Genomic DNA, 23,696 nt, shown 5'->3' on the forward strand with positions numbered 1-23,696 from the left:
ATATTTTCCAGTCTATCAGTTCATTTCATCTTAGTTTTACTCTTCGTTTCTAGCACAGTAACTAACTGGAAAAACATAAATTTTCAAGACTTCAGATATACATGTATATTTATTACTACTACTAAGCAATTACATATAAATTATAGTGGACTTTGTTAGGATTAGACATGACTTTACCTATCGGAAACCAATTTAATAATGCTCAAACAAGATAGAAGTTTCTCTCTCACGGAAGCATTACAGGGCTTGAATGGTGGGTCTTTTTCATGAAGACTTCAGGAAACCATTCATCTTCCAGACCCTTGCTCTATAACTTTTGGAGTGTGACACTTGCATTATTCTTCCAAGATGGCAGCTAGAGCTTCAGCCATTATGTCTGCATTCCAGATAGAGATATGTCTCCCTTGGACTAATGTGACATTGGAGGCTAGGACAAAAAAGAGATTGTACTAGATGTCTTTTTAAGACAATTTGTAAAAGGTGCTATATAGCACTTTGATTTGCCTGTCAACTGGCCAGAATTTAGTAATGGTTTTAGCTACCAGCTAGCACTAATAGTTTCCAGGAATGCTAGAAACAGTTTTTCTTGATTTTAGTGGCCATGTGTCCAAATGAACAGAACATCTGAGTTGTGTTGCTATGGGAGAAAAGAAGAAAGGATGTTAGAGACAATTGCAAGCTTCACTCCACTCTTTCTTTCTTTCTTTCTTTCTTTCTTTCTTTCTTTCTTTCTTTCTTTCTTTCTTTCTTTCTTTCTTTCTTTCTTTCTTTCTTTCTTTCCTGCTCTTCCTCCTCCTCCTCCTCCTCCTCCTCCTCCTCCTCCTTCTTCTTTTTGGTATGTGTATGCTGGCCCTAGGCTTTGAACTCAGGGCCTGGGTGCTATCCCTTAGCTTTTTTACTTAAAGCTGGTGCTTTATCAGTTGAGCCACAGTTCCACTTCTAGCTCTTTTTTTTTTCTGGTGGCTAATTGGAGATAAGAATCTCATGGAATATCCTGCCTGGGCTGGCTTTGAACTGCCATCCTTAGATATCAGTCTCCTGAACAGGTAGGATTTACAGGCATGAGTCACTAGTGGCTGGCTCACTGACTCACTGACATGCACTTTTTACCCTGGTTCTTGAACTCATGACTTCATGTTTGCTAGGAAAGGACCACTGGAGCCATGCCTCCTGTCATATCAACTTCATTGGGGTTAGCCTTGAGCCATGACCCTCTTACCTCTGCCTCCAGAGTAGCTAAGACTACATGCATGTCCCACCATACCCAGCCCCCAAGATGGACTCTTAAAGCCCAGTGTTGTCAGATATTTGCTACAGAATGTATCTAGACAGAGTCATAGGTATATATCTATTTAAGCACTGACTCTTTCATAATTCAGATTTTAGCTGGACTGTATACTCCTGGGGATGGTCACATTGATCCTTATTCTCTAACCATGGCCCTGGCTGCTGGAGCTAGGAAATATGGTGCCCTGTTAAAGTATCCTGCGCCAGTGACTTCCCTGAAACCCAGGCCAGATGGAACATGGGATGTGGAAACACTACAGGGATCTATAAGAGCAAATCGAATTGTGAATGCTGCAGGTGAGCATCCTATCCTTCTGAAACACACAGTGTTCGTGTTAAACTGGGGATTGGACGCTGGGGCCTCAGTCTTGGTAGGCAGGCACTCTATCACTTGAGCCATGCCCTTGGCCTTCGGGTTTACCTCCATGACTTTGCCCTTGGCGTGTGACTCCGTGCTGTCCTTGAGATCAATAAACAATTTGTCTTTTTTTGAATTTGTCATTTACTTCTGTTCCAGGTTGTATTTTGCCAAGTGAGGCTTCTTTTTCCTTTATGTGTTTAGAATCTATCCCAATAGCCAGATTATATTATTCCAGTTTCAGGTAGCATCTTGCTAGAAGTTGTATGGATTACGTTGCCTCAGTTCTCAATTCTTAGCTCATTCCCATCAGATCTCTGGCCATCATCTTTTCTTTACCTTTTACTCCTCTATCTCTTCTCTTCCATTGGACAAAATTTACTAGAGAAAATGATAACTGATTACATATGAGTAGCTAATGGGAGGAGAGTGAGGGGGAGGCGGGGAAGCATATTTTTAAGACACCTTATCTGGAACAAAGAGGCTTCCCACAGGATAAACTTCAGAAATTGGGGGCCAAACTTTGGATATGTTCTCCTTTAGAACTGGAGTTAATGGAAAGGAACTTTAAAGTTGTTTTTATTTTTTTAACACTTAAACCCTATCATGTGCTGGCTTCCATCTAAAATGCTAGCTGCTCAGGATGTTGAGATATGAAGATTGAGGTTTAGAGCTCACGTAGGCAGACAAATCTGTCAGATTCTTTTTTTTTTTTCTTTTTGGGTCCGGTCATGGGGCTTGAACTCTGGGCCTGGGCACTGTCCCTCAGCTCTTCAGCTCAAGGCTAGCGCTCTACCACTTGAGCCACAGCACCACTCCCGGCTTTTTTCTTTTTGCTTATGAGGTGCTGAGGAATCGAACCCAGGGCCTCGAGCATGCAAGGCAAGCGCTCTACCACTGAGCCACCTTCCCAGCCCATCTTTCAGATTCTTATTTCCAAATAACTAGCAAAAGGTGGGACTGGAGGCATGGTAGAGCACCAGCTGGGAGTGAAAAACCCAAGTAAACACTCAAGGCTGCAAGTTAAAGCTCCATTACTGGCACCACAAAAAAAAAAAAAAAAAAGAAAAAAGAAAGAAAGAAAAATAAAAGATAAGGAAAGAAAATCCACATGACTTGAGCATGCAGCAGCTGAAATACTCCTCAGAGCCACTCAGGAATTAACTTTCCCTCACAGATTCAGGCAAGGTCCACAGGCCAGCTTGGAGATGGACTTAAAGTAACCAGGCTATAGACTTCTAAGTATAATCAAATGGTTAAAACTATAAAGGCTGCTGATGTGGCTGCCATTCTCCAGGGTCCTGGCCTCTCTGACTCAGAGACACATGCCTTGCCAACCTATGACTGGGGGAAATAGCCAGTTTGTAAAGGGAGGCTGATAGTGCCATTCAAAAAAGGTATTATGGGTAGTAAATGGACTTAGCATGTAGAAAGCACTAAAAAATAGGTATTATAATGATCATTATTTCCTTGTAGGTTTGTACTCTGGTCCGGGAGACACTAGAATCTGGTCATCTTAGCTGCTTGGTAGCAGCCTTAAGATAATTTTTTTTTTGTCCTAATGCCATCTATCACTCATTCTTCTGGTAAGCTGGCTTCTCAAAGAGTTTGTTTATGATGCTCGCGTGCCTAAGAATCCTCTCAGGATATTTCTAGGGCTTCAAAAAGATTCTAATTCAGATGATCTGGGTGGAGGTTTAAGGGCTATATTTCCTTGCCCTTCCTTTTTCTTTTTCTTTTTTTCCCGTTAGTGCTGGAGTTCAAACCTAGGACCATGCACATGCTAGGCAAGTGCTCTTTTAACACTGAGATATCTCTCTAACTGAGAAACTGTATATTAAATTTTACTGCTTGATTTGCAAATGTCCTTTGAGAGACATTGTTGGAAAGGCATTTCTGTAAGAGACTATAGTGAGTATATTCTGGAGTAAGCAAACCTAAGGAAGTTTTAAAAATAATTTTTTATTGAGATTAAGTGATTACATACATCTCACAGTATTGTGAGATAGTGATACTTAAAGTCACAAACACAATTTAACCTTCACAAGGCAAATTGTCATTATCATGGTCTATAACATTTGTAAATTCTATGAGCTTTGACAATACAACTATTTCTTCTCCATTTGGTAGAAGAAATATACATATATACATTTCTTTTTTGTTTGTTTGTTTTTGTTTTTTTTTTGCCGGTCATGAGGTTTGAACTCTGGGTCTGGGCGCTGTCCCTCAGCTCTTCAGCTCAAGGCTAGCGCTCTACCACTTGAGCCACAGCGCCACTTCCAGCTTTTTCTGTTTATGTGGTGCTGAGGAATCGAACCCAGGGCCTCATGCTTGTAAGGCATGCACTCTACCGCTGAGCCACCTTCCCAGCCCCCATTTCTTTTTTTTTTTTTAATGTAAGCTGTTCCCTCTTTCCCTCTCATTCCCTCCCTCCCATCCCTGCCCCTGAGTTACTTAGTTCATTTTTATCAATGCCCAGTGCAGCTGATAGGGCCCCCTGTTGTACATTTTCCCATTCCCTCTGATTCTGTGTCCTTCCCTAAGATGTGCATATATATATATATATATATACACACATATATATATATATACATATATATATGTATGTATATATATACACACATGCATACATATACCATATATGTGGTCAAGAATATGGAGTCATTTAGATATGATACGACAAATTGAGTGGAGGTCCTTTGTTTCTTGAGTCCTGTTTATTTTGTCATATCTCCTTGCCTTAAAGTTTTTAATGCTCAACTCTTGCTATGCAATATGTAACTTGCTTTTAGCAGCCACATCTTTCAAAATTGACTTCATTTTTATCCCTTCCTCGGGTATAGCAAGGAAACCTGGGGGGGCTGTTATGAGATGCAAACCTTTGTTCTGTGTGATGATGGCTTTTTTTGACCTCATTTCCAATTTTCCTCTTAAACCTGAGATAACCCTGAAAATTTCACCTAAGAATTTTATTTTACTAAAATGGTAAATCAGAAATGTGATTGATTATGCTATTATGAAACCCAGTGTTCCATCAAAAATAATTGCTAGATTTGATAAAAGCATCATTGTTGCCAGATAAAACATCTTGCAGAGCTGCACTTTTTCATAAAACTCGACTCTTTATTTTAACCTCATTTCTACTGATCACTGTAGTTTTTAAAATGGAAGTCATTTCCAGTGGTCATTTTTATTGGCTCTTCAGTTGCTTTTCACGTACTAATGCATGATTTTTTCCATACGTGTCTCTTTGCTTTGAATTTAGTGGGTAAGTGATCACACAGGAAATAAAGTGTAATCTTGGCTAGCTTTAGGCTAATCTGACTACCTCTTAGGGGAGAAAATGACTTAGTCACTAACGCCAAAGGGTAAAACAATATAGAGCTTGCTATGGGTATCAAATGAGTAATATACTCATTTGATAGTTATGCAAACATTTCTATTTTATTGTTATGATGAAGTACATTAATAAGCAAGCAATTAAACTAAGAAATTTGTAAATGTGTTTGAAAAGAATAGAATTTATTTTTTCTCAATTTATGTTTTTAATTGAAACAAGTATATTGAGGATCCTGTAGTAGTTGGAATTGCTAGACTAAATATTTTTGACTACTTATATTTAAATTGCTCTAGTGAATATAACTAGAATGTGTGGTTTTACTATTATTTTTCTACAAAGTCCTAACCTGAGCATTGCATATCTTCCTATAACAAAAAATAAATTACCTTTAATATTAAAGAGGGACACATAGCTCTGATGATTGTAGATTAGATTTCCTGTTTACAAATGGGCAGACATTTCTAAGATCGTTATAAGAGTATGACCAACTTAACTATAAGCCAAAAACCAAGCAAACAATAAGGTTTAGGGATAAGGTTTGGATGTTAAAATAGGAACAAACTTAGACTCATAAAAGAACATAATCTGCATTCCCAGACTAACTAATAAATGATTCTTTGTTTAGCTCTCAATTTCATAATAGAGGGCTCTTGATTAGACACCAAAAAGAAGAGAAAGAAAAAAAAAAAGAAAAAGAGGAGGAGGGGGAGCTGCTTGGCACCTATGGAGACTGAGACCTAGAGGATGACAGCCCAAGGCCATCCAGGAAAGAAGTCTTTAAGACTCAATCCTGCAAAATAACCAGCAAAAATTTGGGTTGAAGGTATGGCTCAACTGGTAGAGAGAGAGCCAACCAGACAAGCTCAAGGTCCTGAGTCTAAACCCTAGTACTAGCAAAAACATAAGACGATGACACATAGACAATCACACAGAACTAAGCCAACATCACAACCTTGCAAATAATCATTAGTTTTATCATTTTAGATTCTAAAATATCTTCAGACCAGGGAAGGTGTCCTGGAGTTCCAAAAGTCTTTCTGCAGCATAGAATCACTGTGGTGATTACAGTATATCTAACTTGGTTGTTTCTCTGGACCAGTACCCTTGTCTGGGTACGGAAGTGCCAGTGTGAGAAATAATCAAGAGTTTCCTAGCCACAACCTTCCCACCCAGTTCAGTATTGGGAAAATGATATAACATGAGAAAGACATTGTTTTAGAAATTGCTTACTTACTGATGAGCCCAATTTCCCTTGTTGTGGTTTCTCTGATATATTTTTTTTTATTGTTTTATGGGCTGTTCTTTTTCTTCTTTCAAATACTTTTTCATCTCTACTAGTTTTGTTTTTGTACCAGTAATGGAGCTTGAAATCAGGGCCTGGATACAGTCACTTAGCTTTTCACGCAAGGCTAGGGCTCTACCACGTGAGCTACAGCTTTACTTCCAACTTTTTCTTTTTTTAGTTAGATATTCCTGCCTGTTCTTTGAACCACAATTCTCAACTTTCTGTATCCTGAATAGCTAGGGTTACATATATGATCTACTGGCACCTGGTTTCTTCCCTGCTCATCTTAAAGGAAAAATAAATTAATTAATTAATTTATTTATTGTGCAGATCCTGGGGCTTGAATTCAGGGCCAATGCACTGTCCCTGTACTTTTTTTTTCCTCAAGGATAATGCTCTACCATTTGAGCCACACCTTCTTCACTTTGTCCTTAACCACCTGCTTCCCCCTGCATTTTCCTTCTGGTTAATTGGATATAGGAGTCTTACAGATTTCCTGACTTCAAACCACAATCCTTAGATCTCAGCCTCCTGAGTAGTTAAGCTTACAGTCATGAGCCACCAGTGCCTGGCCAGGAAAAACTGTTTTTCAGGAATGAAGTTTCCTTATGTTGTAGACATCTTCAAAACTCTGGGCAGGGGTCCAGAAATGAGTGGTACATAGTTGTAATCTCAGCTACTTGGAAGGCAGACTATAAGGAAGATGGTGATTTGAAGCCTACATAGGCAAAATACTTAGCAAGACTTCATCTCAACAAACAAACTGGACATGATATGGAACTGTAATCCCAGTTACCCCAAAAAGGAGAGGTAGGAGGATTAAGATCTGAGGCTGTCCCTGAGCAAAATATCTAAGATCCGATCTGAAAAATAACTAAAAGGCAAAATGTTCCAGGGGGCTATGGCTCAGGTAATAGAGTGCCTAGCATATACAAAGCCCTAGATTAGATTTCTAGCACTGAAACAAAAATAAAGTTTCTTACAGTCTTCTTTCAATTTCACAGAGTACTTAAGTCTTCTAGATGTTTTTAAGTATAAATTTCCAATCAGTGTCATATAAGGTATTTTTACAGGTGTGGTAACATTTTCAATTTTTTTTGTTGTTGTTCCTTAAGGCTTTTGGGCCCGTGAGGTAGGTAAAATGATTGGACTGGAGCATCCTCTCATCCCAGTTCAACATCAATATATCATTACATCAACTATACCTGAAGTGAAAGCTTTGAAGCAAGAACTCCCTGTGATCCGAGATCTGGAAGGATCCTATTACCTGCGGCAGGAGAGAGATGGGCTTTTATTGGGTCCATATGAAAGCCAGGAGAAAATGAAAATTCAGGACTCCTGGGTTACCAGCGGAGTCCCTCCAGGTGGGTTCAGCAAATCATATCTTATATAGGTCTGACACATGTGTTCATCATCTTCACAGCTGGGGGTCTGGTATAGATTAAAACAGGACCACTATCCTATACCATCAGACACTTGGGACAGTGCAGAGGCAGGGCTTGAGGTAGGGAAAAGATGCAATTGGCAGTGGAGAAGCTGAAGAAACCTGTGGGAGCTGTTCTGAAAGCCTCAGGTCATCTTTACATGCCTATATCAACCACCTATTTCCCCATTTTGTTTTTCTTGATCTGCTCACTGTCTACTTGGTCCAGTTTCAAGATCTGAACAAAGCTACTATTGTGCTTTTACAGTTGGCTCCACACAGGTAGCAGAGACAGGCTATCAGTCCTTCTAAGAAGGAAATCCTAGCAGTCTCTAACAGCTGAGCAATTTCATACTACAAACCAAGTACTTCCAAGGAACATAAATGGGAAAGGTTCAGGCTAGATCCTGGAACAGGGGCAGTGATCATTTCTTTTTCAAGCTCTATAAGGGAAATGGGTTAGGTTTTGTTTTTCAGGAAACATTTCCAAAGAACCAGATTAAGAATTGGGTTGCCTGGGGAGAACCTCTGGTTCTAACATATAAATCTAGTTGAAAGTTCATTAGGATACTTAAATATTTGGGGAAATATAAAAAATAGAGGAAATGATGCTTCCTAGAATTATGCTTTAATAAGCAACTAAGGATGCAAAATGAATCCAACAGAAAGTGATCACTAACTGCCTCTTTTAGAGTCTACAGAGTTTGGATTTTGCTGAGTGGGTCCTGCACTTTTGAGCCAGGGTGGAATTGCGCCTGATCTCAGAGTGAGGAAGTCTCACTCTCTTTTCCATGCCACAGCCTTTCTGAGTAATATTGCTGCTGAATAATATTGAAACAAGTCCCAGTTGAAGAGAGAGCCAGATTTTGTGGTATCCCTGAGTAAGAGTGCCATGGGACCAAAGGCACATTGGGTAGCCAAGGCTGCTGTGCTGTAGCCTTGACATGCTAGGAGAAGCTGGCCAGTGGCTGCGTGGGAAATCATCAGAATGGGCAGAGAGGTTGTTGTTGTTGTTTTTCAGTACTGGGGATGGAACAAAGGGCCTTGAGCTTGCTAGGTAGGTTCTCTACTATCTGAGTTATACCACATATCACACTTCAATCTCTCTATTGCTTCATCTATTTTTAGGTAGGGTCTCTAGTCTTTGCCTGGGCTGAAGTATCTTAACTCCTTTCACCAGATCATGGAGTCCCACCAGCCCCGGGACTCAACCCATGATCTGGTGAAAGGAGTCACCAACACTCAATCAATAGTGCTAGGAATCATTTTTTTTGTTTGTTTGTTTTTTGTTTTTTGTTTGTTTGGGTTTTTTTAGCTATGGTGGCTGACCTCCACTATATTGAGACAGTGAAGACCAGCAATAAAGTCAAATAGCTCAGGGTATTTAAAGGATCTATGGGTGGGGGAAGGTGGGGGAGAAGAGCATTTGTAAGTGGTCAGTGGCAGTTTCGTAATTGACCAAGAAGCAAATTACAAAAGCATAACTAGCAGTTAGTGATTACAAATGGCATCAAAGCAATAAGCCAGAGCTATCCACAAATACAATAAGCCATCCTTGCAGACATCTTGGTGCCTAAGCAGGAGATGGGAGCTGTTTTCCTAGCTTCTAGGCCTGGAGGTGGGGCACGTCCTCTCTTGAAAGCAGGTAGCTGGCTCAGTGGAGTTGTGAGCTAGGAGGGCTTTGCTCTAGAGAAACACAAACATGATAGCCCTAGGAAAACATTACCTCCCCAAACTGTGGAGAGCAATTTGATTAGCTACCCAAATCGCCTAGTGATGAGACATTCCTTTGGAATGCAGATGCCTAGCTCACCCACCCTGGTGCCTAATTAGCTACTTAAGCCTTTATTTTTGAAATTTAACATTTGGCCCTATTCTTAATCAATACAAATGGTCAAGTTTCAATAACTGTCAGACCGCAGCAGTCTTGTTCTATTCCTAGGGTCTGTACCTATGTATCTCAGGTTCCCTGGGACTTGTTTGTCCCAGTTAAGTTTCCTCCTTCCTTGGTCTAATCAATACCTTATCTGCTTAACTTTGACTTGGTCCTAACAATTTCACATGTTATAGTCTTTCTTCTGGAGGAATTGTCACATGGGCCAACCTCAAAGTGTGATCCTTCTACTCATGCCTCCTGGATAGCTGTATTACAGGTGCATACCCCCATGCCTGGGCCCAGAAGATTGTGGACAGTGGTCTACTTTTCTCAGTGTGCTGGTTGTATTTGCTCTTAACCTAGATGGATAAACCAGGATCTTGTGGTCAATTGAAGAATAAAAATTTCTCTTGACAAACCTAATTAGTTTTTAATGTAGATGGGTTAAATATTAGAAACAATATATAGAAATTTAAATTTTATTAATTAAAAAGCTGATTTTACTTCAAGAATGATAATATCATTCTCAGTAACAGAGTGAGTAATCCTTTGTACAAGTTTAGGTTTAAAAAAAGGAGGAGGGAGAGGGGCGCCGGTGGCTCATGCCTGTAATCCTAGCTACTCAGGAGGCTGAGATCTGAGGATCACGGTTCAAAGTCAGCTAGGGCAGGAAAGTCCGTGAAACTCTTATCTCCAATAAACCACTCGAAAACCAGAAGTGGTGCTGTGGTTCAAGAGTTAGCACTCTCACCTTGCGCTGAAGAGCTGAGGGACAATGCCTAGGCTGAGTTCAAGCTCCACAATGACAAAAAGAAAAAGAAAAAAAAAAAAGGAGGAGGGAGAAGACAGTAGTGCACTAATTGTGTCTATAGATGAGGACTGTTTCCGAGACTTCAGTGATGTAAAGGCATTGTCATTGCACCTGTGACACCATGCCATGTCATTCAAGGCTTTGGGAAGGAACTCTTTGAGTCTGATCTAGACCGTATTATGGAGTATGTGGAGATGGCCATGGAGATGGTTCCTGTCTTGAAGAATGCTGACATCATCAATATCATCAATGGTCCTATCACCTACTCCCCTGACATCCTGCCAATGGTGGGGCCCCATCAGGGGGTCAGGAACTACTGGGTGGCTATAGGCTTTGGGTGAGTATCACTGTGCAAGTCAACATTTATGTAGAAGCATTTGTATTATTCAAGTCTGGTCACAGAATTCCAGGCCCAAAAAAGGATAATCCAAGCAAGGGGGTTGGTGGTGGGGTGGGGTGAGTGGATTTTCTCCCTTTCATAATCAAAGAGTAATATAAGAAGCAACAAGTTTCCATTTTGAAGCATAGACTATATCGTGGTCCAATCACTTACACAAGATTAGCCCAAGAAAAGCAATCATTTTCACTTCCTCTATACATACTTCCTGTAATTTTGATTATTTATCCCTTTTCACACTGTTGTTATCACATAGGTCAATTTGCTTCAACTTTACAATGTTGTTTTCCTAACACAAAGTGACAAGGATAATCCAAAATATCAACTGTCTAATATACGGATACATTTCCACCATAATTTGTGTTCTCCAGCATGATTTACTTCACTGTAATAGCTTGGGTTGCTTCTTATTATGATTAAGTAACCTTTTTGATATTTTATTTCTAATATTTGTCCCATTAATTTGGTGAATATTGATGTCAAATTCACTTTGTCATTATAGCACAACTTCTAGCATTCTATTTCTCTTCTCCATTTTATTTGGCCAATTATTCAACTAATGCTTAATGATTGTCAACTCTGTTCCTGGCCTACCACTGCTCACAGAAAGTAAGCTGCAGCCTTTCTATTCTCCTTGATAAAGAGCATAATAACAACTAAACCATTCATTTTTCTAAAATACCAAAATTGGTGTAAAGAAATCTAGCATTTCCAATCTTAGAACTGTGGTTCTACCTTGCATGTCATTATATTTTTAGGGTATAGAATTCTTGTGTTAGTTTGTTTTGTTTTCCCTTTGTGGAGCTGGGTACTACAAGTTTTTTTTTTGTTTTTTTTTTTTTTTATTTTATTTGAGAACATACTGTACAGAGGGGTTACAATTACATGGGCAGGATAATGCATACAGTACTACAAGTTTTTAAAATTATTTTATTATCTTTTTTTTTGTTGGTGTTGGTTGTGGGGCTTGAACTCAGGGCCTGGGCGCTATCCTTGAGTTTCTTTTTGTGTTCAAGGCTAGTGCTCTACCATTTGAGCCACAGTGCTACTTCCAGTTTTTGAGTGGTTAATTTGAGATAAGAGTCTTACAGAGACTTTTCTGCCTGGGCTGGCTTCAAACCAGGATCCTCAGATCTCAGCCTCCTGAATAGCTAGGATTACAGGCATGAGCCACCAGCACCTGGCTTATTTTATTATTTTTTTTAAGTAGTACAAAGGAATTGCTATTTAACAAAGCAATACAATATACAATATATCTTGATCAATATTACTCCTTTCAATATTCTTACTCCTCCCTCCCCTACTTACTCCTTCCTTCATTCTTCTTAATTTTGTAGGATATATATTGGATTCTTGACTGCATTCTCCTCCTCTTATCCTCATTTGTTTACCCCTATCCCCTTGACCCCACCCTACCCTATCCCTTTCATGTACTTTCTTCTTGATATCTTAATTTACTGAGCTTTGGCTTTGCCTTCCTAAGGAATTACACACTCTGGGCTTGACTTACTATACTTAACTTTTCCAGGTCTTTCCATTTCTTTTTTTTTTTTTGGGGGGGGGGTCCAGTCATGGGCCTGAACTCTGGGCCTGGGTGCTGTCCTTCAGCTCTTCAGCTCAAGGCTAGCGCTCTATCACTTGAGCCACAGTGCCACTTCCAGCTTTTTTTTTCTACTTATGTGGTGCTGAGGAATCGAACCCAGGGCCTCATGCATGTAAGGCAAGTGCTGGACCACTGAGCCACCTTCCCAGCCCTTTCCATTTCTTTACAAATAGTAAAATATCATTCTTTCTAATGGGTGAGCAAAAGTCCATTTATATATATATATACCATATTTTCTTGATCCATTCATCCACTAAAGGGCATCTGAGCTGATTCCATACTTGGCTGTGATGAATATTGCTGCAGTAAACATGGTTGTGTTAGTGGCTTTACTCTATCCTGGCTTTTAATCCTTTGAGTTAATACTCAAGAGTGGAATTACTGGATCACAGAGTAATTCTATGTTTAAGTTTTTAAGGAACCTCCATGTTGCTTTCCAGAGTGGTTGAACTAGTTCATATTCCTACCAACAGGGTGTTAGGGATCCCTTTTGGCCACATGCCTGCCAACATCTGTTATTGCTGTTTTCTTGATAATAGCCATTCTAACTGAGGTGAAGTGGAATCTCAGTGCCATTTTGATTTGCATTTCCTTTATGGCCTGAGATGTTGGGAATTTTTTCATATGTTATTGGCCATTTTTACTTCTTCTGAGAAGACTCTTATTAGTCCCTTAGCCCATATATTAATTGGGTTGTTAGTTTTCTAAGAGCTTAATTTTTTAAGTTTTCTGTATATTCTGAATATTAGGCCATTATCTGATATGTAGCTGGTAAAATCAGCTTGTTGGATATGTCCTTTCCCATGAAGAAACTTTTAGTTTGATACAGTCCTATTTTTCAAGTCTTTCTTTGATTTGCTGTGCTTCTGGATCTTTACTCAGAAAATTTCTACCTGTGTCCAGAAGCTCTAATGTTTCCCCTACTCTTTTTATAATAGTTTCATGGTTTCAGGTCTGATATTGAGGTCTTGGACCCATTTTGAATTGATGTTGGTGTAAGGTGATATATAAGGATCTAGTTTCAGCTTTCTGCATGTGGATTTCCAGTTTTGCCAGCACCATTTGTTGAAGAGGCTGTCTTTCTACCACTATGTTTTTGTCTCCCTTAATGAATGTTAAATGGCTCTAGGTCTTCTACTCTATTGTTCTATTGGTCTTCAAGCCTGATTTTATGTTCATATCAAGCTATTTTCATTACTACGACTCTGTAATAGATTGAAGTTTGGCATTGTTATTCCTTTGACATTATTTAATGTCTGGTTACTTGCTACTTTCTTTAGTTCTCTCCCAAAAATCTTTGACCTGTTCATTTTCTCAGAAACATCTCTCCTCCATTCTGATACTAAAAATACAAACATAGTCATAATTTTAAAGTAGCTTCTTATGGAAATGGAAAACAAGTTTACCTTTCCAATTGAGTGACCCATTAGTTATAAAATCCTTTCCATATCTTAAATTCTTTTCCATGTTCTCCCCATAGGTCTCTGTGAATGCCCCTTTGAATTCTGGCTTCCCAAGTTTCTTAAACAGAGGCCATTGCCAAAAGGAGTCAGAACTAAACTGTGTCTGAGAAGAGATGGTTGCAGCACATATTTTTCCCATACTTCCCTCAAGATCAGTCAGCATCAAACACATGGGCCCAACCTTATTTCCACTTTCCTCAACTGAGTACCTTTGCTAGCTAGGAATTATAGGCTATTTGTAAGCAAGTTATCTCTTGAAACTGTGGAAACTATAAAATCAGGCACATTTAATTTGATGCTTAAGCATATATTCATTTTTTTTGAAGTCCTGGGGCTTGAACTCAGGGCCTGGGCACTGTCCCTGAGCTTCTTTTTCTCAAGGTTAGCACTCTGCCACTTGAGCCACAGCACCACTTCCAGCTTTTTTTTTTTTTTTGCATTTTTTTTTGTGAAAATACTGTACAGAGGGGTTACAATTACATGGGCGAGATAATGAGTACATTTCTTATCAAGCATTGTAGCCTTCTCCTTTGTTTCCCCTTCCCATCCCTTCCCATCCTTCCCCCACCCCCCTACCCAATCTTCCTCCCCCATCCCCCCCCACCAAAGTTGTAAAGTTCATTTTTGACATAACAACTTGTACATCTCATTGTTGCAATGGGTCCACCTGTATCCCTATTTAAACAATTTGTTTTTTCCCTTCCCAGATAAGTTGATGTTAGGGAAATGAACCCTAAGTTATGTATTCAAATGTTTTTTTTCTTTCATGCGATTGTTTCTAACACATTTATAAGATTATTTCTTTGTTGCTTTGTATGTCCCTCCCCCACGGTATAACCCCTGCTTTCACTGTATTTGATGTTGGTATAATTTGTGGAGGGGGAGGGAAAAAGCTTTTTTGGTTTATGTGGTGCTGAGGAATTGAACCTAGGATGGGTTCATAATGTTAGGCAAGCATTCTACCATCTTTAAGCCACATTCCCAGTCCTCATTTGTTTTTGAGTGAAAAAAATGTAGAACATAAAAAGATTATGTTACATCTGTGTTCTGAATAGCACAGACCATTCAAAATTTGAGGCCCTATAAAATATTTGAATATGTGTTCATCATTTGAAAATGGTATGTGTTAGTAACAGACTATCCATCTCTGTATTTTTAAGATATGGCATAATCCATGCTGGTGGGATAGGGAGGTATCTCAGTGACTGGATCCTGCATGGAGAACCTTCTTTTGACCTGATAGAATTGGATCCCAACCGCTATGGCAAATGGACAACAACTCAGTACACCGAGGCCAAAGCCAGAGAATCATATGGATTCAACAACATTGGTGAAGTACTAATCTGCTGAAGAGCTTGAAGAATGGAATGGCAGTACCTCTGACTTGAAATGTTCTTTATTCTAGGGTTGGGGTGGTCAAAAACTCTACAAAGCATTGTGCTGCTAAGATTCAACAAATAATATATATGACTATATATATTTAATATATAGGGTGCATCACTGATTTTAAAATTTAAATATATGTATTACCTTACCCCTTGATGACCACTATAAGTGACACTTTGCTTGCTTTATACATAAATTGTGAGCATATGAACGTGTGTGTGTGTGTGTGTGTGTGTGTCTGTCTGTCTGTCTGTCTGTCTGTCTGTGCTGGTACATGGGGCTTAAACTCAGGGCCTGAGTGCTATTCCATAGCTTTTTCACTCAGAGGTAGTCTTCTACCACTTGAGCCACACTTCCACTTATGGTTTTTGGTGGTTAGCTGAAGATAAGAGTTTCATGAACTTCCTTGGACTGACTTTGAATTACAGTCCTCAGATCTTAGACTTCTGAGTAACTAGGAGTCTAAGTGTGAGCCACCTCTACCCAGCCTGCTTCTCAATTTTAAGCTCTGCATTTTCCATTGTTTAAATATCTTCTAAGTACAACCTATTTATCCTTTCTTAGTTGGTTATCCAAAGGAAGAACGGTTTGCTGGGAGGCCAACTGAGAGAGTCAGCGGGCTCTACAAAACCCTGTCAGCTAAATGTTCTATGGGGTTCCATGCAGGTTGGGAGCAGCCACATTGGTTTTATAAGCCAGGCCATGACACCCAGTATAGGTAAGAGAATGACAACCTACCTGTGCTTTCTGACTAAGACATTAACTACAGAGTTGGAGTAGAAAACAGCAAAGAGTTACCAATGCCCACTCTTACCCCATACTGCACCCCAATCTAAGGAGCATAGAGTGCATTTTTTTCCAGTTATTCTCTGACAGTGGAAGCATTACTTTAGCCAATATGACATTGGCCTATATCTAGGATTCCTTTGCTTTGAAAGTCCTGTAACCATCCCTGGGAAACTTCTTCCACTTGGTGTTCACCAGAAGCTTAGAGGAACCTTCTTCACTCCCATCAGTATACTCACATGGCTTCAGTTGGCTTTTTTTTTTTCTTCTGTCAGTTGTGGGGCTTGAACTCTGGGGCCTGTGTGCTGTCCCTGAGCTCTTCAGCTCAAGGCTAGCACTCTACCACTTGAGCCACAGCGCACTTCTGGTTTTCTGAGTGGTTTATTGGAGATAAGAGTCTCACAGACTTTTCTGCCTGGGCTCGCTTTGAACCGTGATTCCCAGATCTCAGCCTCCTGAGTAGCTAGGATTACAGGCGTGAGCCACCAGCGTCCGGCTTCAGTTGGCTTCTTAAGATTTGCCATGGTGTAGAATACTTGATGGAATCCTGGAGTATATACCCACAAATTGAAGGACCTGGTGTGTTAGGTTCTTTATCATGGAATAATTCAGTGCACCTTCTTTATAGTGTATGTATACTGAGTCAGGAAAATTATACGCACAATTGATCAATTAAGGGACAAGATCATTTTTTGAGCAGTTCAGCTTAAGTTAAAACATAGAGTATGCCACATACTAATTAGTTATTATTTTTATTATTAATTAATATTAACTAGTTCTGAATTTCTGCAAAGTGCCACATGTTATTGTTGTTCTTAGGATGAATGGTGATTATCTATTTTCTCATGAGAATCCATAACGAAGGGAAATCAAATAGCAAATCTAGAAGGAAGTTACCTTATTTTCAGGCTTTATTTTTCATGTTTTGATATCTATTTTAAGACCAGATCTAAGTGGCACAAAGTATTATGGAGTTTCTATTGTTGATGAATAAATTCTGACTCTGCAGACAATTGATCCAAATCATTTGGTGGTCAAATACGGGTTTGGCTTTTCCTTAATGACTTAGATAAAAGCCAGTTCTCTTCTTCACTTTGTGCTGTTTATATCTGCATTATGTTCCCTCTATCATTTTAATAATTAAACTACTGAAAACTCATTTTCCAGACTTGGCATCGTGCTCTGAAGTTAAAATGTCATGTTAAAAATCCACTTGGTTAAGTGGAAAGGGACTTTAATAATGAGTCAGGAGACCTTTGTCCCAAACTCAGCTCTCGTATTAAGTACTGAAAAGTCTTAGAGGTCATGTTGAACAAATCCTTACTTGTACCTTTGCTGGTAGGGCCAGAAACCTGCAGACCAAGCAGCCCCAGGTATCAAGTACTGGATGTTAGCAAGTGAAAATGATTTGTATTTGTGTTAACACTGAACTAGATAGCTCTTTCCTTCCCATCTTCAAAAAGCTCCCCATATAACTCTACTATATATCCAGGATTGAAAATCCCTGGACAGGTTGTTCCTTACATTTTCTTTCAGATCTGAGCATTCTCAAGTTCTGTTTTAGTTTCTAGTTAATTAATATTTAATTCACTCCGAAATGGGATAGATGAGTAACTCTAAAAGGTCAAGTTCCAACATGTGTAGATGATTTACAAAATGTGTCTTTTTTTTCTTCCTAAAAGGATTTTTTTATTGAGTGAAGTTCTTTAAAATATCCTTATTCTGTCAATTTTGGACAATGGATGACTATTGTTTTGTAACTCTAAATATTGTGTTTCAGGCCAAGTTTTCGTCGCACAAACTGGTTTGAGCCTGTGGGTTCAGAGTATAAACAAGTTATGCAGAAAGTAGGAGTGATTGACCTGTCACCATTTGGCAAGTTTAACATCAGAGGCCCAGACTCCGTTAGATTGTTGGATCACCTCTTTGCAAATGTCATTCCAAAGGTAAATAGACAAGGTCTGGGATTTTGACCCATTGGCTTTTCCATTCCTACCACACTTCCTCCCCCCCAAAAACCCAAATCCAATATATTCTTTTGCCTGATATCTGTGTGAAGAGTAGACCTCTTCAACTGACCAAGAATATGTAAGCTAATTTTTAAAATTTAAGTTTTTGTTAAGTAAATGAATCATCTAAGGACTTAATGACTTAGCTTGACTATGTCCATGGGAACCTGAAATTGACCACAGTTAAATAAAGTGTAACTTTTATGTCAGGCAGTTTTAAATGATTGTTCAAGTTGAGAACTTTTTATTGATCTTGGTTTCAAAACCACGTTGCTTTTTAAACAAACCATGTTCAAAGGAATTTTAAATATACACTTCAATATGTCAAAGAACATATATATAATTTGCCTCGACATTCAGTTTCTTTGAAATATAAAAACTTCTTCCTTTTATGGGGAAACATTCCTATAAAGCATCCCACCATGTTGATTTTTTTCTTTGATATGATAATGAATTTGCAGACTCTACCCTTGGTATATCTTTTATTGAACTGTACTGTTTTGTTTAGTTATGGTAAGTATGTTTTGGAATAACTTGGTATGTCCTATGTCATGCTCTGAGAAGCATTGTGGTCTTTCTACACTAATGAATTATAAATAAAATGTTGTATTTATGAATGACAAAAAATTTAATTTTGGGTTTAGATAGTTCATGCAATTGATAAGAGGCTTCTCATTTTAACATCAGTTCTCACATTTTTATTTACATGTGTTAAAAGAATGCATCATAAGGTTTTTAATTTATCCTAAAGTAATTTTAAGTTCTTTCATGTAGGTGGGTTTTACAAATATTAGTCACATGTTAACACCCAAAGGACGAGTATATGCTGAGTTGACAGTTTCTCACCAGTCTCCAGGAGAGTTTTTACTAATAACTGGTTCTGGATCAGAACTTCATGATCTTAGGTAAGTGTATAGCTCATTCAAAAAAATTGTGTTTTTTATATTGACTCAATCTTATTCTGAGTATTTCTTTTTTTTTTTTTTTTTGGTCCGGTCGTGGGGCCTGAACTCTGGGCCTAGGCGCTGTCCCTCAGTTCTTCAGCTCAAGGCTAGCGCTCTACCACTTGAGCCACAGCACCACTTCCGGCTTTTTTCTTTTTGCTTATGTGGTGCTGAGGAATCGAACCCAGGGCCTCAGGCATGCAAGGCAAGCGCTCTACCACTGAGACAACTTCCCAGCCCCTATTCTGAGTATTTCTTTTGCCAGTATTTGAAGAACTATCTATCTATCTATATCTTCTATCTGTCTATCATTTTTTGTATGTCGGCATATGGCTTGAACTCAGGGCCTGGGTGCTTCCTCTTAGCTCTTTTGCTCAAGGGTAGTGCTCTACCACTTGAGCTACAGTGCCACTTCCAGTTTTCTGGTGGTTAATTGGAGATGAGTCTCATGGACTCCCAGCCAGCTTCAAACTGGGACCCTCAGATCTCAGTCTCCTAAGTAGCTGGGATTATAGGTGTGAGCAACCAGCACCTGACTGTATGTATGTATGTATGTATATATATATATGGTATTACTAGGACTGTCTCAGAGCTTCATGCTCAATAGACAAGTACTCTGATGTGGATTCATGCTTCCAGTCTTGTACTATAATATATTTTTTTAATTTAAGGTCTTGCTTTCCTGCCTAGGGTGCACCTGGATCATGGTCCATTTATTTTAAGCTTCCTGGTTATAGCTGCAATGACAGGGGCACCCTTCCCCACCTAGCTTCTTTCCTTTGAGATGGAGTCTTTCAGACTTGTCTGCCCAGATTCACCTGGAATTGTGATCCTCCCAATCTCAATCTTCCTTGTAGTTTAGGATGACAGTCATGTACTCCTGGGGCCAACTATATGTCTCATGAACTTTTCTTCTTAGATTGGCCTCAAACCATGATCCTCCCATTCTTAGTTTCCCAAGTAGTTAGTATTATAGGGATGAACCACCAGCACCTGGCTGAAGAACAACTTCAATTCTTCCATCTGGTCATTTTGAATAAATTTTGTGTCTTTTGTAGCAAATTATTTGAAGTGAAGACCCACTTCTCCCAAAAGGCTATTTATTCATCAATTGGATTTAATGGTTCTAATAATATTAACTTCTATTTATTAAGCATTATCAATGTGTTTGAACTGCCTTTAACATTACGTCAACTAATTCTAATATTTTGTAAAGTATGTATTATTCTCATTTTCAGATGAGGAAACTAAGGTTTGGGTTAAAGTAGCTGGCTCAGGGATGTCACATTTAACTTATTTGGCTTCCTTGCATTATTTTCTTCCTGTGTGGTACTTGGTGATTGCCAACTCACAGCTAAATCATTGGCCTATCAAGTAGAGTCTTTGCATGAATGTTTGATCGTCATTATGTGGTCTTCAGTGTTCCAAAAATACTCATGATGTTGTTATTTATTCAATGTCTTACTCTGACAGGGTATCACCATAGGAATAAAATGATTCAAATTATGTGCTATAAGATAAGATATATTGAGTTCTGAGTAACTGAGCTTTACCTGAATTCAGACGACCAGTGTATGTTATACTTGCATAGCTCTAGGTACTGCTCAATAAATTATTAACTAGCCCTATAGCTGGGTCCCATAACTCATCATGACTTAGAAATTGAAACTCAAGTGTTTATCTGTTCCTTGTGATGGTCAAAGCAATTATGCATCTAGTGGCAGACTCATTATTAACTTTTAGCAACAACTAATATGTCTTTTCAGTACAGGTATTAGAGAAAATTTGGTTTAAATTAATTTTTGAACACTGAATCAATAAATGCAATAGAGCTGTCACTATTTAAAAGTAGTATTTGGCAAGCTCATTTAAATCAAAGGTTCATTCTGTACTGTGGAAAATTGTCTCCATATTTGTAAATGGCGATTTAGGAACACACTTAACATCTCAGAAACTTAGTTTTCCCAGCTTAAAAATATCAGATGATTGGGTACCATAACCCTCTGGGGGCTTTCTGATCATTCTAGGCCCAGTGCATGTGTCAGTGTATAGAAATAATGTTAGCACAATGCATTATTCAAATAATATATATACAATATTTATGATTCAAATGCAGATGGATTGAAGAAGTAGCAATCAAAGGCGGCTATGATGTTGAGATTAAAAACATAACAGATGAGCTTGGCGTCCTTGGAGTTGCAGGACCGCATGCAAGGAAGGTCCTTCAGAAACTGACCTCTGAAGATCTTAGTGATGATGTTTTCAAGTTCCTTCAAACCAAGTCTTTAAAAGTTTCCAATATTCCTGTCACCGCTATTAGGATATCTTATACTGGTAAGACTTGCAAAGCAATCTAGAGTAAGCTTCTGGAATTTAAAAAGGAGATGCCACCAGAAATGGGTGTTTACATGTGTGCAAACACACACACACACACACACACACAGAGTGAAGGAAGATTCCTTCTGCCCAACAGCAAGTGTTTCTACTCACTTCTGGTCTGTGGAGTGATTCCACAGATTTATAATCGTGGCTTCTTTCTGAAAGGCTAGAGAAAAGAGTAGGAAAAGGATGGCCATTGGAATAGTTGAAGTATTCAGGGCAACAAACTCCATTTAGGACTATCTCCCAGAGATAGTCTCACTTAGAGACCATAGCGTATGTACTAACTTCTCTACTAGAGCATTGCCACTTCTAGAGGGTGTGCTCAAGTAGGAATCTTTCCCCTAGCGGCCAGCCTTGCACAGGGAAGGTATTTGATATAGAATGCTCTTCAGTTCCCCAGTGGTGTTTTGGTACATTTCTGGCTTCCTCTAGACCTGCTGATCCCTTCACTGAGAGAGTGCTTTGTCCAGGTGTTCACTCAAGGACATATTGCTTCTATTTGTGTCCTGGAAGAGCACATCTCATCAGCGCTTCAAGGAGATTATGCAGCATTACAAGTCATAGTTCTTCCCAAGGCTTCCACTCTTAACTTGAAACCATTCTTCCCCCAGTCTTGGCAAAAACAAAATGACCAGAATAAACAAAGCAAAACAAACAAAAAAGAATGAAAAATAAGCAGGACCATTTGGATTAGGTTTTCTTTTCTTTTTTCTTTTTGCCCACTTCTCTAATGACAAATGAAACGAGCAAGTGGGGAAGAAATGGGAGTCAAAGAAGACTATGGCTACCCCATAATGAAGACAATTTGAATAATTCTAAGTGAATTGTGTTGGTTTTTTGGATTCTTTTGTCAGTACTAGGATTTGAATTCAGGGCCTCACACTTGCTAGGCTGTTGTGATGCCACTCACCATGTCTTCAGCAGTTCTTTGTGCTAGTTATTCTTGAGATAGGGTTTTACTTCCTGCCCAAATATGACTTGGGCCGCAGTCCTCCTGTTTTTCACTTTCCATCATTGCTATGATGAAGGCATGTACCACCATGGCCAGCTAATGGCTGAGAAGAGGGGTCCTCAAACTTTTCTTTCCAGGCTGCCTTAAAGTGCAATCCTTCCAATCTCAGCCTCCCAAGTAACTAGGTCTATAGGTATGAACCGCCAATATCTGGTATGAGTGGATTGTATATTTTAAGACTATGATTCTTGGGTTAGGTGTCTAAGCCTGGAGCCAAGAATGGAGGGTAAATCCTGCACTATGGTTTTTTTTCTATCCTAAGAAGAGGTGTATTTCCCACCCTCTGTGTGGGAGTCAGGATTGCATGACAATAGAATGTGATGCTGCCAGCTCCTTTGTAGTGCCATCTTACAGCAACTTTTCTAATAAGGTGTTCTTTTAAAAAACCAACCATGTCTATAGTTCATGAACGGACTTTCTCCTGGCTCTATATGATTTAGTTCATGCACATTAGACCTAATGAAAACTGTTCTTACTCTGGTGTGATCCTGTGGGTTTATTTCAGGTGAGCTGGGTTGGGAGCTGTACCACAGGCGAGAAGATTCCGAGGCACTTTATGATGTTATCATGAATGCTGGCCAAGAAGAAGGAATCGACAATTTTGGAACATATGCCTTGAATGTCTTAAGACTAGAGAAAGCTTTCAGAGCCTGGGGATCAGAGGTTTGAAATGCTAGCATCTTCATGAAAAGCTTATGTTCATTGTATCTAATTTTACTTGAATGCTGGTTTTAACTACATATTAGCATTCCTTCTGGATGTAAGAGAAATGACATACTACCAGACAATTTTACCTAATGAAGGGAAGGAGTTTTTCCTCTAGGTTATCCTCTTGAACATTTAGTAGAATTCTGACATAATGTTTCTGTTTGCTTTTGTTTCTTTGCCAGTATAGGTGTTTGAACTCAGGGCTATTTACTTGCTAGGCAGGTGCTGTGCTATTTGATTCATGCCTCCAACCTTTTTTAGCTCTGTTTATTTATTTTTTATTTTTTGTCGGTCATGGGGCTTGAACTCTGGGCCTGAGTGCTGTCCCTCAGTTCTTCAGCTCAAGGCTAGTGCTCTACCACTTGAGCTACAGCACCACTTCCGGTTTTTTGGTGGTTTATTGGAGATAAGAGTTTCACAGACTTTCTTGCCCCGGCTGGCTTTGAACCACAATCCTCAGATCTCAGCCTCCTGAGTAGCTAGGATTGCAGGCATGAGCCACCGGCGCCCGGCAACCTCTGGTTATTGTTGAGTCTTACTTTTTGCCTGACCTGACCTGCTGTACACTTCTTGCTATAGCTGAAACAAGAGGGGCCCCTAATCATGCTGAGGCTTTTCTGCTGAGA

General features: G+C 39.2%; 1 protein-coding gene across 1 annotated transcript in view; it reads left to right on the forward strand.

The window, feature by feature from the left end:
* Dmgdh (dimethylglycine dehydrogenase) overlaps positions 1 to 23,696 on the forward strand; it is a 63,947-nt gene that overhangs the window by 13,768 nt on the left and 26,483 nt on the right. The window contains exons 5-13 of the mRNA XM_042690908.1: positions 1,380 to 1,584; positions 7,386 to 7,634; positions 10,519 to 10,717; positions 15,004 to 15,173; positions 15,794 to 15,947; positions 17,796 to 17,961; positions 18,799 to 18,929; positions 21,085 to 21,302; positions 22,868 to 23,025. Coding sequence (XP_042546842.1) covers positions 1,380 to 1,584; positions 7,386 to 7,634; positions 10,519 to 10,717; positions 15,004 to 15,173; positions 15,794 to 15,947; positions 17,796 to 17,961; positions 18,799 to 18,929; positions 21,085 to 21,302; positions 22,868 to 23,025 — 1,650 coding nt within the window. The remainder of the gene's footprint in view (positions 1 to 1,379; positions 1,585 to 7,385; positions 7,635 to 10,518; positions 10,718 to 15,003; positions 15,174 to 15,793; positions 15,948 to 17,795; positions 17,962 to 18,798; positions 18,930 to 21,084; positions 21,303 to 22,867; positions 23,026 to 23,696) is intronic.

This window comes from Dipodomys spectabilis, unplaced genomic scaffold, assembly GCF_019054845.1.
Source record: "Dipodomys spectabilis isolate Male_0828 unplaced genomic scaffold, ASM1905484v1 ptg000140l, whole genome shotgun sequence".
NCBI lineage: Eukaryota > Metazoa > Chordata > Mammalia > Rodentia > Heteromyidae > Dipodomys > Dipodomys spectabilis.